The following is a 20,867-nucleotide window of genomic DNA, read 5'->3' on the forward strand; positions in this document are numbered from 1 at the left end:
TTGATCTGCACTGTCTATTTAAATGTATATTTTATTACATCACTACAGTACATCATCCCCACACTTCCCAGAGCTGAATTCTCTATGTCATATATTTCTGATATTAATTTTTTTAATGATTCTTTGAAGTTGTTATCTCTTAAACTAACTTAAGCCATACCTGATTTCACATTGTATATGCTACCTTAAGGATTTTAGCAATATATATATATGCTTTTTAACTGATTTCTGCTTTATCGCTAAAAAAAAATTAAATCTCTCTTGGTGCCCAATTTGCTCTCTGTAACAGAGATGGGACTCTACCGAACTTGCTGAAAGCTGAAGATATAATGGAAAGCAGACACATGCATTAAGATCCCAATGCTGCAACTGTTAGTCATGGAAATTAAGTCCTTGAAGTCAGTAGGACTACTTATATTGGTAAGAGCTATTTGTGCAAGTCAGACTTGCAATATCAGGTCCTATTTCAGCATGCACAATTTTATTATGCAAACATGGGTAAGCAAAGCTGTCAATCAAAAAAACCTAGTCTGAAAGATAAAATGCAAGTAAAAGTGGGGATTTAATCAACTAATATCTAGAAAAGATGTTTGAGATGGAAAATTCTGCCACGCATTCTAGCTAGGAGAATGGATGAAAAAATGCTATTTTTCTGGAAAGTAATAATTCTTTGAATTTCAGCAGTAAAACTACAGTTAGCCAGCTTCCCAGAACATACTTAATCCTTTCAGAATAAAGAACTATCACTATCTTGTTTCTTTCACCATAAAGGTTTTCCTAATTTAAAACACTTTTGTTTTAAGTAAAAATAAACCATTATGTGGCTTTTTTTTGCCTGTCCAACTCTTGAGAAAGCTGATCCATAATCAAAGACTCATTCCCTGAAATGCTGGGTTCCTAAAGATTCTTGTCCTATGTCCTCCTCATCCACCTCTGCAATAACCCAGTAACTTTCTACTCCTGAAATCCCTCAACACAATATTCTCAGTTCCAGAAAACTCACTGGAGGTCAGTTATAAGTAGAGTCCCTCAGGAGTCTGTCCTGAGACTTACCCATTTTAATATCTTTCTCAGGGACCTGCAGGGGGGAGACAGACAGCACCTTCATTGAGCTTGCCTGTGACACCAAACTGAGTGGTACGGTCAGTCTGCTCAAGGGCAGAGCTGTCAGTCAGAAGGACCTGAGGAGCGGACCAACAGGAACCTCATGACATTCAACAAGGACAAATGCAAAGTACTGCACCTGGGATGGACTCACTCTCTGCAATGATTCAGGGAGGGGACTGCCTGCCAGGGTAGCAGCCCTGATGGAAAGAACACAAGAGTCCTGGTGGGCAGTGGTTAACCACGATTCAGCAGTGCACCCCAGCAACAGTGAAGTCTAGTGGGCTGTATCAACAGTAGATCAGCAGTAGCCGGTAGATCAAAGGAAGTGATTATTCCTCTTCACTCAGCACTGATTAGCCCACATCTGGAATACTGCAGTCAGTTTTGGGTCCCCTTGTGCAAGCCAGATTTCGATAAACTGACCGAGTCCAGGGAAGAGCCACCAAGATGGTCAGGGGGTTGGAGTATATGACCTATGTGAGGAGAAACCTGAGAGAGCAGGGCTGCCTTATGCTGGAGAAGAGAAGGCTGAGATGGGAGGTTATAGAGAAGGTGGAACCAGACTGCTGAGATGCCTGGAGGGAGAACAAAAGGTAACGGTACTAAATTATAACAGCAGAGGTTCTGACTGAATATAGGGGAAAAAATCTTCATTGTTAGGATCATTCAGCATTGGAAGAGTTTGCACAGAGAAGTTGTGGGATCTCTATCCCTGCAGGTTTTCAAGACTAAGCTGGACAATGCCCTAAATGCCCCAGTCTGAACCCAGCATTGCACCAGCTTTGAGTGAGAGGTTGGATTAGATGATCACCCAGCGAGTCCTCTGACCTGATGATTCTATGATCCCTGCCCCGAATAGCTCCAACTCTCTCCCATATTCCATATGATCCCACAACACCCATAGTTCACCCTAGGATAACCATCTAGCATGTCTCCTAGTCCATGTTTGTCTGCCCACCCTGTGGCTAGTCTGGAATTACGCATTTTGCTAACTGGCCAGTCCATACAGGAGTGCTGACAAGCCAGCCAACCAGTTAGAAGAACAAATAGAAGAAGGAAAAGGTCAATTTTCACCTCAATTAGGACACACAGAGGGGCTATCTAGCTGCTGATTGAACAATGGATTCAAAAGTTGTCTGAAGGGAGAAAGAGGGCAAATAGCTTATCCAATCATTTAACGCTAGCTTTCTGCGGAAAACAGGCTAAGGAAGAAAGAATACAAAAACTGGATTAATTAGTGTCAAGAAAATAGACTACACAAGGACAAAAAGATAAAAAAAACAAAAAAATCAACTTGTCATCCGCAACACTCATCATGTAGGTAGCACCACATTTCTTCCCTATTATATTAGTCAAAATCCTGGTAGTAAAGGGTATCAGAAGCAGGGTATATTCCAAAGATGTATGTGATTAGTAGATGCACACTACTACATGAATCTACATGAAGATTTGGCACACTATTAAATACTTGGATTGAACTGGACAAAGATGGAAAAATTACGAATATGCTTCTGAAACAACAGTTTCATCCACACTTGGAAAGGTTGGCTCAATTATTATACTCTCATAAAAAGTCATGCATACCATTTTATTGATATGCTGACTTCAGAAAAGTTCCAGCACTGTTGTTTAGAGATTGTCCTTTTCTACTTTCTGCCACTTCAGTAGATGCTTAAAGTCAAACATACTTAAAAGAGGAAAGTAGCACAATGACACTGTCTCACAAAGCAGAGAAAATGCCAAATAGAAACTGTATCTATGCAAAGAACTGGAAACTGTTGATTTTTGTATGTTTCTATATTAAAGTTCTAATATTTTCTTCTTCCCTGCTACATCTCCTCTTGAGTTTCATCCACTCATATCTATAAAAAGCATACCAGAATTCTGTCTGCCATCAAAGGGAAATAATGTTGACCTCCAAATATCCTCTAATTGCTGAGACATTCATCTTATCTGCATAAACACTTTTTCCAGTTTTACTCAGAAAGGCATCTCTTCCCTTCTCAAGATTCACCTCTGTGGAACTCATTAAAATATGACAATAAACAATAACTAGACTGATGATGATATGGGAACAGAAATACAATTTATTGTTATAAAATATATATCCACATTTGTTAAAACTCTATACCTACTTACTTGTATCCCAAAAGACACATATCTCATATATCGCGTTTCTAACCAAGCCATTGGCCACTGACTTTGTCTATATGTTTTTCTGTTTAGATCCTAGCATTCTGGATTCTGGGCTTAATTGTGCCACCTGGTCACTGCAGTAGGAAGTCATAATATGTAATAAGCATATATGTTTTTATAAATATTCATACACACACACACCTCAAATCCTAAAAGCAGATTAAGATTAAACAAAAGGATTAGCTTTTCTCTATCAATAGACTTCTGTTATCAGTCTTTTGTTAAAAGCTACACTTGTTTCTGATCTTTAAGCTATCTCCTTAATTTACTTGGACATCTTAACTTGTAGTTTTATGACACAAAATCTGTATATAAAGTAGTAAGAAGGAGCCACAGGCTTACAAGAGCCATCATACTTACAACAAGAAATTAACAGTTTGTAAAAAGTTCTTTGCTTTTAAATAATACATTTATGAAATGTGGACTTTTAAGCAACAACTATACTCAAGTCTTTAAAATGACTTTAGCAATGTAAATCTGAACTTTTCCTAGATCTATTATAAAAACACCATCGAGGACAATAACAAAATTGGAGCTAGACCAAAGCAATGCTCCAAGCTGGAGTTTTAATCCCTCTCTCCTTTGAAATTGAATTTTTGTATTTTTAAAGGCATAACTAAGGTCATGTTCATCATTGAAGCCTTCTTTGCCAGACCTCCACTACACCAGAACTGTACAAGACCATCAAGAATTGATGACTAATTACCTGAACACTTCTATTCCTTGTGGCAGTACTCTGTTTCAACTCATCCTCAGAGTCATCGATGGCTGCTAAAACATTCGGTTCAGTCTCAGTATTATATACAAAAAAAATCCAAGGGATCACAAATTAATACCCTCAACAGCAAGCAAATTTCTAATCTGCCAGGCATTTATAGCACAACACAATAATATCTGCCTACATATTAATTCTTAATTATACATTTAGAAGCTTTAATAGCAAACTATGATTCAGTCAGCATTCATTCAAAACTCTACGGCACATAAGTTATGCAAGGAAAGCACAAGTATTAGAATATTTTCATTACAAATAAACTATATTCTATTTAGAAGTTTGAGATATTATCAAAGAGTTCCTGTAAAGTCAGAACTTGTATAAGTTCCAACAACCTTAAGGGGAAAAAACGTTCAGCAATATTACTCTGATATTGCCATATGGGTCACTAGCACAAGATTGTTTTTTACAAACATACAAGCACCTAAATCTTGTCATTGAAAAATTTCAGGTCTCAGGAAGTGAAAATTCTAAAAAGTGCTATCATCTGCTCAGCTATCTGAGAGGTACTGGTTTTGCTGAACTTTAAAAGTTTAATTATATTTTATTGATCAAACAAACTGAAATATATCGAAGAAGAGTACTGCCCTATTTGAGAAGCAGAAAACAATATTTTTCCCGATAGGCTTTCAAAGAATCAAAAAGTTACTTTAATAATTTATACTTTAAGAGACCTGACAGTCTTGAGATCAAAGACAAAAAAAATTATCTGTAAAACATTAGATCTGACTGTGGTTATTGATGTGATAAATGATGGAATGCCTCTATAAAAATTGCTTTACATTTATAGTTAAAACAGAAAAACCTTGAAGAACTGTTTTTAAACAGTTAAACAGCATGTATTTAGAGCTTGAATTTGTCTTGCTCTTCAACAGAAGCATTGGGAGAACACACAATTAGTCTGTTTGACCCATAATCACAGGTGAGCCAGGACCGCAGACAGCACTCACTGCTAGCACCTTAAAACCAGGAGCAACCTTGTAAATTCTTTACGTTAAATATTGGCCAAGACACAAGATTTGGACTGAGACTTTTTAGCTTCCGGCCTCTTCTGGTGCTACAGCTAGCTTGCACAATACAAAGTGGAAACAAAAGTGATCCCACCTGAATCTGACATTCTTTATTTGTTTCCAGGTCTTTGGTTAAACTGTTTCTTTAACCTTATTCAACATTAGCTGATCTAGAAGAATAGCATAAGTAGCACTAAGTTGTACATTGGACTGTAGGCTCGAGTCCCCTTCCTCATTTATCCCAACAGAGCCACCACAATTTTACAAACCTGGGTTCCGCCACAATCTTTCCCATCAGCAAAAGCAAAGCATTGGAACAACCTGCCTTGCATTTCTGCAGCCTTCCAAGCTTCCAAATCATCAAACTGATGCAATTCTCTAATAAATTCCAGGAGGCCTCCATTTTAATAGCATTATAGAAAGAGAAAGTGACAGTTCTATAGTACTGCTCTAGGTGTCAATAGTGAAACATTTAAAACCACCTAATCTCTATAAAATGATACGTAATTAAACACATGACCAGTTACGTAGTCACTGTTTGAGACATGCTATACAGGAACCTCTGAAAACTAACAGCTGAAAAAAGCTGGGGGAAAAGGGTAGAGCAGTTTGCTCTTGAAAACTACACAAGCAATATTTGTCCTAAGACACACCATGATGGACACTATGGAAAGCAGGCCATAAAATCGACAGAGAGCAATAGGTGCTTTGCCTAATACTGATATTAACCATTCCAAACTGAGCAACAGCACTTAACTATGGGGCTGACTCAACACCAAGGGGAAACAACTCTAACACACCAAGAGCACTTGGCCTCCAGAAGAGTCATAAATGGCAACTACTGAATGTACTTATCCTAACCTAACTAGGTGGGTCTTAAGAAAGGGGGCATCTCCTACATAGCAGTGTCCACGCTCTGCAATGTCATCCAACAATCCTCCATGAGTATTTCTATCAAAGGGAAAAGCCGGTCGCAAGTACTAAGCTAGAGAATGGGGGGGTGGAATGCAACGAAGGAAAAACTTGAGGCGGCTGCTTGGTATAAAATAACCAGGTGGGGTGGCGGAGCTTCCAAAGCCCCAGACAAACTTTAAAAATTAAAAACTGAAGGAAAAACTCATTAAATGGAGTAACGGCGCAAACAATGAATCCCTAGCTCTGGTGACTGGGATTAGAGATTCCGAGGGGACAGGATAACCTAGGAAACCCAGGCAAAAGAAACAGCATGTTAATTTTAGTTGTAATCTCCTGTTTTCAGTCCTTTAAATAAAAGCTTAACTTTAAGTCTTACTAACTAAATACAGATATAATTAAACAAATGATCATTTATTATTAATCCTGTCTGGTGCTGGGAGACAGGATGAAGAAAGCAGAAACAAGCAAACTCAGTTGCTACCTTCAGAAAGACAACAAATCCAAATCAGGTAGTGTGTGCAGTCGCCTCTGAGGAACCTGTAACATGGGGTGCGTCTGGGGAAGCCAAGGGCTACAGAGTGCTTCCTGTCAAGCTAGAGAGAATCAGTGCCAAATGCTTTGAATTTTGGCAAATAATTCCCTCTAGCAGGTACAAATCAGCACCCCTTCTGCAAGGGGCAGATGGCCAAAACATATTCCACATCTCCAAACCAATCCTGAACTATCACAACTGGGATGGGAAAGATTTTTTAAACCAGGACTATTTTGAGACTGTCTGTACAGTATCTGCACCACAGTATCTGATTCTGTTCAACAATATACTTTTAGTCCAGCTTCATATCCAATAACTTGACGTTGTTAAAAAGAATGACATTTCACCACCATATAATTGCTAATAAAATAATGAAAGATTCCACATTTAATTAATTCAATAAACTTGTTTGTAAAAGAATACTTCTATTCTCATAGGATAAAAATCATCTAACAAGTCTACTTCTGGACAGAAGTAGAGAGTTTTCCTGAAAACTCAAGACTTGCTTAGGTATAACAGTTATTCTTTTTCAGAATTACTAACCTTAAGATGTATCCCCAGGAAATATCTTGTAAAACTGAGAAATTGGTGAAACATCAATTACTCAAAAAAAAGAAAAAAAAAGAATAAATCCCAAACTTACAGACGAAAGTCCTCAAAACACAGCCATTTTCAGTGCAAAACGCAGCAGAAGAAGAAAAAAGGGGGAAAAGATAACCAGCCACACAATTCTTACGTAACTTCTTAACAGCTACAAATGCTCACTGGATGTTACATATTTTTAATCATTTTTTTTCCTCCTCCCTTCTAAAATACATGCTAACCAAATTATTTTAGCAAAATAAGAGTCAGTTAAGTCTCATTACCTCTGCATTGTGACTGTATGCATAGAAAAACAGTCATACAGCTTGTTTCAGGGGTTCTAGTGGATTAACTTATTCTACAAACTATACTATAATAGATACTTCTGTGTTTTTGTAACTGTATAGAAAAGTTCAAAAAAGCTATGCTGGGTGAGATAGTCCAGTATCCTTCTCCATCTCTAAAAGCAGTAGTGGGAGACGCTGTTAGCAGAACACACAAAAAAAAGTGTGTGGTGATAACTCCGCAACAATTTACAGCTTAGAACCATCCTAAGCTAGAGTTCTTACCTTTGTATCTAATAGCTCAGGATGGATTCTTTTCCCGTGAATTTTTCAAGTCATTTTTGAATGATTATACACTTTCAGCAACTGCAACATCCTAAAACGAGGAGTTCCACAACTTAACTACTTATCAGGCAAAAAACTACCACTTTTTGCTCGTTTTGAACTTTCACCTCCTAATTTCATCTGATACCCCTAATTCTTGTAAAGGACAAATCAGACTGAACAATAGCTCCATTCTAAGGGGTCACACCAGTTTAATTATTTTAACAAAACAGAGCCAGAAAAGTAGCTACAGAGACACAAACTCTATGCGGAACCCAGGCCAAAGTGTCTGATTCTATTTTCTGTGCTGATTCAAAGTTCTTATGCAAGTTAGTGGGATTTGAGGCAAGACATAAAATTCATGAAGTAGAAAAAAGAATTCTCAAGAAGCTGTTTAACCCTACTTATATGATTAGTGCTTTTTAATAAAGGTCATATAAGAATGACAAGAAGCTTTCACTTCTCCAAAAATTCTCAACAAGAGGGTAAGTCTGGGAGCCCACACATAATTCACACTTTTTGGCAAAAACAAAGAACTGATTTGAGAAGAGGCCTGACCTAAAATATATATAACCAGACAACCCAGTTTCCAAAATTCTGTCTCTAAATGAGATAATTAAACAGCTGAAAGGTAGCTATTAATCATCCCTAAAGATTCTTTTTATTATCCTTGGTGGTTTGTCTTCAACAGAATCAAGTTAGTCACCAAACGGTATTATGCACAGGTAAGTGGAGACTTGGAAAATGGAAGCAGCTGCCACAAATCAGGGAAGTATTAACATATAAGCTGTGTATTTAGGAGGATAAGAGAATACTTGGTTTTCAGACAGAAAGGAAGCCTGACAGCTTGATCAGAGAGAACAAAACCAGAATGTAAGCTCTCAAGGAACAGAAGTTAGCACTATTAATCTTTCCTCTGTTTTGTTGTTTGTTTTGTCGGAACTAAGCTGTTACTATCTTACTTGATTTCTTTTAGAAGAAATAAAAATCTCAGTGTGTTCAGCTAACATTATTTTATCCTTAATTTTAATGTTTAATTCTTTCCCTTTTAGTAATTTATCTTTAAGAATACTATTGAGCAAAATTGAATATCCCAAAGGAAGAGAGAATGCTGAAGTTATTAAAGGGAGGCACTGAAGGTCAAGAAATTTTTGAGAACTGTAGTCTGATCCTGCTCTCCAATTACAGTAACTTGTACTGCAGTGACTGAACAGTGCTAGGAAAATGTAAAAGACAAAGGAGGGGATGAGAACTGAAACAGGCGCAGGTCTTAACAAGTCAAATGGTAACACACAGATTATAACTATATGATTTTTTTTCATCTTAGTTTTCTCAAAACATAAATATCATACGGAATATAAGCATGTCCAAAGATACTTGGAAACATTCAAGAATAAACACAAAGTGACTGTAGAGAATTGGAAGATATCTGCACTGTTTTTATGAATAATAGTGCATGTCTCAATGCACTTCCTTGTGTTTGGTTACTTACTAGAGAGTAAGATCAAAAGAGACTGTCAGAAGGACCATACGAGAAAGAACTGGTAAGTCAGCGATACAAGTAAGAGTCCTTCAAAAAAGAATGGGAAGTTGCTAGCTGGGGACTTACCCGCTACCTGTTTCCACTGAGGCTAGAAGAGTGCACTTCTTTCCCATGGCTAAGCCCAAGATCAAAAGAAGATGCTAAACTATTACAGGTCCTGAGGCTTAAATAAAAGAAGTATATGAATATGAGTCTGTGTCGGGAAAGACACAGATGGGGAAGAATTGTAAGAACGTCAGAGATGACAAGCATGTCAGGGCTGCAGCCAGCATCCCATAACACAGTCCTTACAATGACTGAACACACTCTAAATCACGTCTGCAAAAGGACTGAAGTAAAACCAAGTGTAAGAATTTACCTATATGCCTCTGTTGTTGTAAAGCATCTTCTGTAAGCAATGCAGATATTTTGGCAATAATTTTTTTTCCCTGAAGAAACTACATCCCTGACACTACAGAAGTCTTGTAGGTGAAAAGTCTGAACAGGTATCACAGTTGTCCACTACAAGCCTGACCCCAGGCAGAGTAGCTGAACTGTGAGGCCTCTTAAAGAGGCAGGATGAGCATGTCACCTGAAAAGGATACGCAGAAAGGATACAGGAAATCATAAGAGGTTGTCAGAAGGGTAAACCAAAGACCATAATATGAATTTCAAAATGTCAGCACCTTCATCCTTGCGTGTCCAGGATTAGGGAAAGTTGTGAAGATCAGGCCGTTTTGCCACATTACTTAAATCTGTGCACCACCAGATCACTCACCAGTACAAACTGAATCCAGATCAGACATGGTCATTTGATTTTGTCAAAGTAGCCAGACTTTATGATAAGGATTTTACACCAGTTTCACACTTTTACGTTATTGTGCAAGAACAGATGGTACCTCATCTGGCACAAAGTTCAGTGATGCAGTTACTTCCTTGGAAATGGTCACCTCCTCGTTACCAGCAGAATGTCTTTGTACCAGTTCACCACTTCACAACATTTGGCTGTGTCTTGCTTTACTTAACATTAGGCACTGCAAAACTGGTCGAACCACAGCCACACACTCTCCTGGTTATAACCACTAAAGAAAAGTGTCAAACTACCAAAGAGTTAGAGTATAACCTGGATTTCACATGCAGTATACTCATCAAAATGAAGGAGGCTAACAAATGCAATGCATTAAAACAGAAAGTTATGTATTTATCCACTGAACATTAACATTTTAAAGTGACAGTTGCACTCATGGGAAAAGGAAAGACTAAAGTGAAGTTTATGAGGTACTTCAATTATTTTAAGAAATGAAAACATTACAACCTTAGTATGAGCAGCAGAATTGCCAAATAAACATAATTAACAATCATTTCAACACATTTTAGAAACTATTACCTTTTACTTTCTCCCTTTAAAGGATCCTTGAAGATACTGCTCACTGATCAATGACTTCCTCCTCCACAAAGATGTTCCAACATGTGTTGAGAGTTGGGGACATTAGTACCACCTCTAGAGCATGGAGTTTGCCTACAGGGATAATGTAAGTCAGCTTTATTGCAATATTGAATGGTTCTCTAAGGTTTTCTTTTTATTGTTCTTATTTTACATCCTATATTTATAACCAGCAATCTATTTATGAGATGGACTTTATGAATGAATCTGGTAGAGTACGAATCTCCACAGAATGATGCTCTTAATTTTACCCTCCTTCGCAGAGACCAAGAACTTTAAGCCATTCCATTCCCAGATGCACACTTATTCTGAGGCTGGGTGAGGTATTGTGGAAGGCCCTGAAGGCCAGAACTGCCTTCCAGAAATAGCAAGACCTTTTAAGAAGGCTTTTCCACTACATTCATAAAACAGAAGCAAGGTATCATGGTGAAAACAAAACTTTAATTCTCCAAATATTTCTGGGAGCAAGTACTACAGTCATGCTCTCAGTTCAATTAGTATAAAACCTCTAAGAATGACTAAAGAAACAGCTTCATTTTCTTCATAAACTACCACATTTCAAACATATCTTCATTTATTTTGAGAAACTACAGCTTGATGAAATAATATCAATTCTGGCACTTAGAGTTGATACTACTAAAAGCATAACTCTGATTCTGTTGCAGAACCAATAAGATTAATAAAAAGAAAACCTTAGAAATACACAAAAAATATTGAACAGAAGCTGCCTTACCTTTTATAGAAAGGCAGACTCCAAGCTCTCGGGTAGTACTGAAGTTACCATTCCCACACATGTTGGGACATCTTGTAGAACAGGAAGTCTAATCATGGACCTATTAAAGAAAGAACAACAGTATAATTTAACTTTCTGCTGAAATGCTTACTAGCTATGTTTATTTGGCAACACTGCTGCTGATACTAAGATGGGAAAGCATTCCCACCTTTTTTGAAAGGAAATAATTAAATGTAAGTAACATTTGATTGCCTTATAATGTTGCAACATGATCAGTAAGTTGCAATACAAAGTAACTTATTCTCTACTGAAGATGCACAATAAACTCCTTTTCTTTTCCAATCTGAAGATAATAAACTAAATGATCAAGAGTATGGGCATTGATATAAAGATTGAGAACAGTGCACACTTTCTAATCTAAATACATTTCAAGAAAATTGCTCATATTAGTGGAAAAAATTACCTACTGTTGCACTCACTATGAAAAGTTACAAAACAATTTCAGATGTCAAAATTTAGATACTTATTTTACATCTGCCCTGTCTCTGCAAGTGACATACTTAAGTTTATAGGGACTATAAAAAAGTGCATGTATCTGGCATGCACAATAACTTGCAATTTAAACTATACAATACCCAACACAATTTCTTTTTCTGAGAAGCGGCAACTAGCATCAAAGAAAATACCCCTCTAGATATAGCTCAGGTGGACTGAGCATGCGCAGCTTCCCAAAGCTACACTTCAGGAGAACAAGCATTTTATCAGCTGATCTGCAAATGTTAGAACTACCTCCAAAAACAAGCAAGAGTTATGCCCACAGATATTTAAGGAGGCTGTCACGACAGAAAGATGCTGGTGCAAAACTGGTATGAAAAGGAGTATTTCAGTCTGAAGACAAATCAACTCAAGGATAAAAAGTTAAAAGTCAATAATGAAAACAATGAAGTCATGTCAACAAAAAGTGCAGTAAAAACAAAAAATTATGTTCACAGGCAATCTGACAGCTCAAGACTTCAGAACTCTCAACAACTGTAAACTAAACAGCTATAAAACTCCTCTAAAGTAAACCAACCACAGAAATAAGTACACTTTTACATTAGAACTGCTCCGTATTTGAAAGAGCAATGATCAATAGTACAGTTTCATCTCATTCAAACATGAATGCAACTGTTGACAAGCAGGCAGATGAAACAGGGATGAGAAAATGACTCTATTATTAAATAGTAACAAATGCTTTAAACAGAGGCTCTGAAATCTATTGGCCTGGTTCCATGAGGAGTATTCCAGTCCATTCTTAGGTAGTTCAGCAACATAAAGGGCTCTCCTGAGTATTCACATTATTTATTTAAAATACGTACATATACATATAATTGGGCTGCTATTCTGACACCACATAGTAGATTCAACATACTTCAGAATACGGAAACACAGATAAGTTATGCATTTTTATAGTAGACATGCAATTCAAACGTGATTTAATAAGGAAATAATATAATCCAGGCAGAACAACCATCAGCATTTTTATCAGGCAGAATTAAAAAGTATATAATGTGCAATTAAAAAAAATCTATAAATTACGTTGAAAATTATAACAATTTATTTAAACTCTACAACTGTTACAGTGACATGTAAAAGTTACAGTGGCTTAACTACCAGTTGAGCTACTCTGAAGCCATTTTAAGAATAACTGTAGGCATCTTAATTCCTGGATTAGGAGAATTTGGATGCATCGAAAAAATGCATTTTCAAATTTCATGATAATTGGCCGGCACCTCTGTATGTGTTCTTGCCTAAAAATCTATTTGGAAGAAGCAAGAGAATCCAGCAGTAATTTTGTGTGATAGGAAATACCAGAGCTGTACGTTATTTTGTCAGTGTAAGAGACTTTTTTCAAAGGAAAATTGTAACGATGCCAGATAACCAACATAAATACAGTATCTCAGAAGAACATCTGTACTAGAGAAAAATTAGTTTCCTAATACAGACATAAAAATAATTTTGAATAAATGTAGAATAAAAAAGAAATCATTGATGATCCTCCAACACATTTTTAATCACACATATTTATGTAAAAATAATTTGAAAATATAAGATGGGACAGTTGAAATGGATTCAATATGGCTAAACCAGTTCTTCATTTGTTAGAATGTCACATTTTTAATTATTCCATTCAGCCAGTGCTCTAAAATGAAAAAAAACTGAAGTAGAAAAATTGGGTGAAAAACACTGAAAGTGAAAAGAAAGAGAGAAAGAAACAATCCAAGTCAAGGAATACAGTATGCCAATATTATGTTTCATTACTCTTGCTTTAAGACAGTTAATTTATGGTTAAGGTTCTCCACAAGCTGTGACATTTTAGGGATAGCCAAATAAAAGCAAAATGACATCATCTGGTTGGAGAGGAAATCGGTTAGAATTAAAACAAAGCTGTGGGAATTAATATCCTGCTGCAGATGCGAAGCTTGTGAAGATACCATGCTCTGTTGAAAACAAAATCAGAACCAAAGTTTTTGGAACAGCTAACAGAGTGGTAGAGACCACCAGCTCTCAGTAAAAAACATTTCTCAGTGAAGGACATAACACTGTCCTGAACAGAATGCTAAAAACAAACCTATATAAGAAAAGTAAATTTCATCCTACTGTACCATGCTGAGTGACAACACCAACAAAAGACAAAATTGAGGATAATCAGTAGGGCTTCTGAACATTAAGGAATGTGGGAAAATGCATTTTCATAATGTAATAGATACATTTATTTAAAAAACACAAAAAATGTGGATTGTTACAAAATATACAGTATAGACTTGCTGCAGTTGGGTAAAGAATAAGCTTAATGACTGTTATTTCACTATTAGGATAATAATTTAACATATTTTTTGCTCACCTCACTGTAAGCAATTCTGACTTGGTTATTTTTTGTTAACAATGTTCTACAGTATTTTTGCCCTTTCTCTTTTACATCTCTTCCCATTTTCCATAGATTTAATTATCAGGCAGAGCCACATTAAACAGAGCCACATTTTGTGCCACCTTCACTTATGTCCTGCCACCTTTCATTAATAGTAAATATAAGATACAATATAGCCTAATTCTTATCTTCTCTCAGAAACAATGCTGTAATTAAAGTAATTCTTGAGCCAAGGAGTTTCTATTTTCCAAAGACAGATACAAATCAGAGTAAACGTTCGCTCTTAAAACAACCTGTTAAGCCATATTGTTTGTTTATCACTGTTGCCCATTTTGGAAAACAGTAGAAACTCAAAATGTCAAAAACTAGCTTCTAAAACCTAATGAAGCTAATACAGAGGTCTTATGCACCAAAAATTAGCTTAAGAATGAATTAAAATGAAACAAACAACTACAAATGATCCAGGTTATTTTTCCTGTTTTCTTTCCTACAAACAGATGAAAAAGCTAGGATTTTTTCAGCATTATTTATTAAGCACTTGGAACTATTGCAAGGATCTGATCAGTGTATCCTGCCCTGTAAAAGAAGTACTACCCATATATATAATGGAGAGAAATAAAGTTTTAAAAGTTTGTACATGCATTAACGTGCATGTGCATGAAGAACATCAATTTTTGCCTCCCGAGTTCCCAAAAAGAGAAAAAACAGTCTCATAACTCTTTGCATATGTGTCATTATGCTGTGCTATGTTGTCACGTAGAAAGATCAGAGTTTAAAGTTTTATGATCCCAAATTGAATAGCAACAAAAATACATTGTCTGCTAAAAAATATCCACTCTTGATTTTTGCATCAAAGAAGAATCTGGAACAGTTGCAACCCTGTCTTCCTACAAGAACAAATAGCAATGATTACCAGCCAAAGATGACTAGATACAAAAATGGATAAAAAAGCATGTAGGAAATGGGTCAGTATCTTTGCATGAATTACTTTTCAGTTCTTTCTTCCATTTAAAAGGATCGATAATAATATTACTCATTTGGATTTAAATAAACTTTGGATGATAATAGTGCCAAGTTATTGTAGAGATAAGAACGTACAACACATTAAGAAACCTCTTTCACTATAACTTTGAGGCATTTGGCTGGTGGTTACTGCCAAAGACTGAATAGCATCTGCTCTCACTTTAGCAGTTTATATTCTGACTCTGGTGAATGGAAGCACAATCTCCGAAACAGCCTTTGGGGAACATTATCAAGTTGCTCGACAGAGCTCTTATTCAGAAAAGAGAGAAGGAGATTAATATTACAGAAAACTTGAAAGATCTCACTGCTGAGAAAGGAGAGAATATCAGTTCCCTAATACTGTAATACCGCAAATCTCTCTTTTACTAAAAAATTAAAAATGTGCCCTAAAACTAAAGTGATTAAATAGGAATAGTTTTAAAGGTAGACAATAAGGCCTGCTTAAGTCATATTCAGGTAAATTAAAAAGAGAAAAAACGATGTGTTTTATCTCACTTGTCAAAAGACATAACATAAAAACAGAAGAATGAGGACTCACATAACATACTTTCTTTTTTCCTGGTGTTCTTGAGGAGATCATAGCCTCCTTTGCTTAGTGCTGGTGTCTAGGCACAGCAACACATGTTTTGTCGTGATCTTGCAATGTCATTATTTTGAGTGCCCAGTAGCACAAACTACTAAATTTGTGTGTGGTCCTATGCAATCAACCCATGTGGCCACACACAGTGGAAACCAAGCTTCTAAAGCCTCAAAATCAGCTGCAGGAAGTCTCCTCAAGAGCCATAGATCCCAGATAGTAGCCACTAGTGAACCCCACAGCCACTTTCAGAACTATAAAAGGCTTCATATAAAGTGAAAATAAAGCTCTAAAAGTGGCTGCAGGAGATCATAGGAGTGGCTGCTCTTTTGGATTCACTGCTTTTGAGAAGTAAATCCCCGCAGCTACTTTTAAAAGCTTTGAAAGTTTCATTTCAATTATCAAATCCAATAAAGCTTCAAAAACAGCCATAGGGATTTGTTCCTCAGAGGAGCAAACCCCAAAAGGCAACGATGAATAGTGTGGTGGGTTCTGTGGCTCTTAAAGTATGTATAGATTCCTGTCAGTCCTACACTTGTAATTAGAGCTCCATGTTGTGCAGCAATTGTTACACACAGACAGTTCATTAAGGCTTATATGGCAAATTCATTACTGATTTACCATTCTTTTTAACAGTTTTATGTCTATTTCCTTTTTGTTTTCTTACACCTGCATAAACTACTATGTGAGCATCCCACACAAGTTTTTCAAAAGCCTTTCATTAAAAGCTTTCCAGCTTCCTATCTCAGGTGGTGGTAGCCATCTCACAAAATGTTGCATGAATGTTTTCTCAGACTAATGTCACACAATGCCACCATATCATTGCAACATGATAACTATAGCATGCAAAACAATTCATTTTTCAGAATGGCCCCAACTTAAAAGGGGACCAATTAAAATAAAAAGTAAAGCTGGATAGTCAATGAAGAACTTTGCCTGCAATTGCAATATAAAAGGGCTTCCATTAGTTCAATGAACACAAACACAAAATACATTTCAGGAGTACCTACATATGACTTAACAACCTAACTGCACTGATTTTTAACAAAATTTGGTCATATATTTAAAATTATGAGGACAATTAATTCCCTAAAAATTACACAAATATAAATACTGACATAAGTATAGTTCTAGAAAAATGTGATGTATGTTCCTAAACTAAGAGCTTTTTGTCTTAAGACTTTGATGTCTTTGAAAACTTTACCAAAATTATTATGAAATAGATACATTTTGGAACGAGAATATATTAATGAAGTACGTCATATAAAATACATTCTTATCAATTCTAAAGCATCATTAATTTTGACTACTTTTTTTTTCTTCTAAAATTTTTAACTTCCATTTTCAAATGGCGGTATAAATAAATACACCTATTTGAAAAAATGCTACAGAAAAATCACTATGAACTTAAACAGATGCAGGTATTAAAACTGAATTACTAGTTTGTATGGGGGAAAAATTTTGACAGATAACTTCAGCATTCTGTTAAATCTGATTCACAGGTGTCCTCTGTGACCTGAACTACTTACTTTATCTCTCTGTTTCAATCTTCACATGTGTAAAACATGAAGGAGGATTGTAAGAAATAATTCATGTTTGCAAAGAGCTTTGAGATCGTTGGATATAAAAAGCATGGGAAAAACATGAAGTATAGGAGTACCAAAATATTATTTTGTTCCAATTTGAGATAGCTAAGTTACTTTTATCACAAAAGCCTTGAAAGTTTATTAATACAAGATTATGTAATAAAATCCTTAAAGAACCTTACTTATAACAATCGTAAGTGCTAAGCATATTCTGTTACTCAGAACTGCATAACTCCAAAAGGAAACACTATCAAAAGGAAAGGCTATGTTTCTCACCCATTTCAAGTATGCGTTTATGTAGAGGTATAGCAGCAAGAAAGGGTTCATCTTTACAGGACTGTATCTGGGTTCCAACCAAGTCAGAGTTGGTAGCCATAATTCGGGCACTTTCTTCATTTAGATTAACACCAGCCATAGAGGCAACATCATTGATGTCATCATCATCTCTACAATGGAAATACAAATAAAAAAAATAATTCTGCATGTGAGGTATTCATTGTATATGTTAACTGCTTCTCCAAAGGTAATGATCATGCAATATGCCTGGTGGCTGGGCCAACTTGGGGCACAACGACCAAGGTCTCCACTGTCATAGAAAATATTTCAGATTCAGAAATAACTAAATATTTCTCTGATCATATTAGGAAATCCTCAGAAGCAGAACAATTTGTCTCTAACAGAAGGAATGACAGATATGTCTTCTCCTCATCTGAAAGTCAGTGATAGGAATGACACCAGGATGGTCAGAAAACTAAGGGCAATAATCACCAATAAATACAGACCAAGCAGCATCCAACTGTTCTCTGTACACTGAAAACTGCAAGTGAAATGGTAAAGGACCTAAAAAGCCCACAGGCATTAAAAGCAAAAACATGAATTTGGAGTCTTTCATTATTTCACAAGTTCCTTTCACAAGGGACATAAAAGCATTTTCAGAAATAGTCAGAAAGATTTTTTGACCTGATGAGTTCCTAGGTAAGTTTGGCTTGTAAGTGTGGTTTGAATATACACTGGTATTTTCTTTGGCAACATATTAAAAAAAAATCAGTTGAGCATGCCAAAGTTTTAGAAAAATGAGCTGCATTTGAGAAGATGATAGCAACATTTCCCAAGCCACTGTTTGCTCTGCAATACCCTTCCTAATTGCTTGAGAAAAGCACTGGATTGACAACTTCCAGTTTCAGAAGACAGATCATACCTGTATCTCTTAAGCATCTCTTATCTCCTACCTCTGTGAGGTATGACTCATAACTGTGGAAACAACTATCTGTTCTTAACACATTCTGTTTAGTAGATATTACTGACATGAACATTGCATTTCAACATATTCTAGGAGTATGCTACATAACCTTTAGGAATATATGTATGGAAAAGATCCACGTAGATCCAAATCTAGACTCCTGCTATTGCATAAAACAATGTACTAAAAGCTTATTTAAAAGATCTACAAAAAAGTTATCACACATATGCCCTCCTATGCACCCTAGAATACTTTCTATCACCTTATAACAAGTTTAAGGCCTACAGTAAAAAACAAAAGCTACAAGCACAGCAGGGGAGCAAAAGAGTAGAAGAGAGAAAAATCTAGATATCAGTAATCTAGGTCCTCCCTGTCCTCTCATTCGCTCCTTGACATGTGCAGTAGAGTATCCTATTTTGGTAGAAGACTTCTGTGGTTTGTTAGATATTGGTTTTGATTTCTTTCACAAGAGGGTTAAGAAGTCAAGAAAGGCTTTTTGTCTGCATAATTCTGGAGAAATATGCTGAACACTTGAGGCAGAAGATGGCAAATTTTACGCTGATCATCAGAAGTCCGGTCTCCTATACAAACAAGCTTTTATTATTTTTCATGAGCGCTAGTGACCTGACTGCAGAATACAGCAACAGTGCAGTCACTTCATTTCTTCTCTAGGAATGAAATTCCTGAAGATGGTGTCACACAACTGATCTTCTACTCCGATGCTGTTCACACTGGGTTTAAAGCATCTTCATTTTTACATTTCAACAGCACATACACAATACTCTTAGTAGGGTCACAAAAGCTTTCATGAAGAAACTGGACTACTGTGTATTCAATGCATAGATGACCAAGCTACCCTTCGACCTCGCCCAATCAGTTGTGAAAATGGCCCCAGAATGACAGCTGATAAATGCATTTTGCCACATAACAATGAGTGCTGACTTAAATAGTTAGTAATAGGTTTGAAAAATTGAAAAATAGCAACTAAAATTGAAAAAATTGAAAAATAAAGGTTTTTTTAGTTAAAAAAAAACTTAATGCTCAAAATCAAACTAGCATCATCCTAGGTAATCTAATGAGCCTGGCAACGCAAAAGCCTGTGCAGGCCTTCCTGTTGAGGGCACCTGAGCAGAACTCCTCAAAGGATCTTGGTAAAAAAATTAACCGAGTAGGATAGTTGTGTGCTCTTCTCTACATACAGTCACCATGATCTCACTTGCTTTAGCAAGCACTTATAACACGGTCCTGCACAACTTGACTAGCAATAAGTAATACATTATACCTCCCCTATTTCCAGATTGGGTTGCCATGATCTGCACATTGAGGTATTTTCATCTGCATCAAGCAATCATCCATACAAAAAACAAGATAGGATTCTTCACTTCTTCCCAAATTTGCCATCTGACAGGCCTTTTTTCTGGAATCTACATAAGCTAGAAAACCTCTCTTAGTGATTTAAAGACCTAGGACAAATGTTTCGGCTCAAACAGCAGTGCTGAAAAACCCCACTTAAAATTTCAAATCAGACAGTGAATACAACTGCAAGGTTTGGTAAATAAATGCATATAAACAAATAAGGATTATCAATGTTCCCTTGAAAGCCAGAGGAATTAATAAGAATGAATAAAATGTAGTCTCCATCCACTATGCAACATTAAGTAATCACTAACAACACTGCCAACTGTAAAAACGATCAAATATTGCTCCCAAATTAGGCTATTCCAAGGAGTTGTTATAACTCAACAATTGACCGAAACTTCTGAAATGCCACATAACAACAAAAAAACCTCTCTCTTCACAGAGCCATGTATTTTTGTTATTTTGATCCTCCTTAGAAACTCAAGTTTTACCCTTTTTTTTTTTTTTTTGTTAGGCAACGTTAGAGCAGCAAGAATTAATAAAGGTTTTAGTAACAGATAAAAATACTTTTCCTATAAACAGAGGATATATTTGGAAATAAACCAGCGTCTTTCTGCATGATTGTTCTGAAACTATTCTTACAATAAAACTAAAAATTCAGAAGTTTTGTAGTCTATTTTTGGTATCAATATGTTTTACAGAGAAGCCATACATACACCTGTACAGAGCCGTTTCATCAAAAAATTCCAT

At 36.2% G+C, this 20,867-nt stretch overlaps 1 protein-coding gene across 1 annotated transcript in view; it reads right to left on the bottom strand.

Annotated features, from left to right (window-relative positions):
* Positions 1-20,867, bottom strand: part of LOC112987640 (transcription initiation factor TFIID subunit 4-like) — a 152,443-nt gene that overhangs the window by 85,740 nt on the left and 45,836 nt on the right. Inside the window, exon 10 of the mRNA XM_064519675.1 lies at positions 17,795-17,964. Coding sequence (XP_064375745.1) covers positions 17,795-17,964 — 170 coding nt within the window. The remainder of the gene's footprint in view (positions 1-17,794; positions 17,965-20,867) is intronic.

This window comes from Dromaius novaehollandiae, chromosome 13 (assembly GCF_036370855.1).
Source record: "Dromaius novaehollandiae isolate bDroNov1 chromosome 13, bDroNov1.hap1, whole genome shotgun sequence".
Lineage (NCBI taxonomy): Eukaryota > Metazoa > Chordata > Aves > Casuariiformes > Dromaiidae > Dromaius > Dromaius novaehollandiae.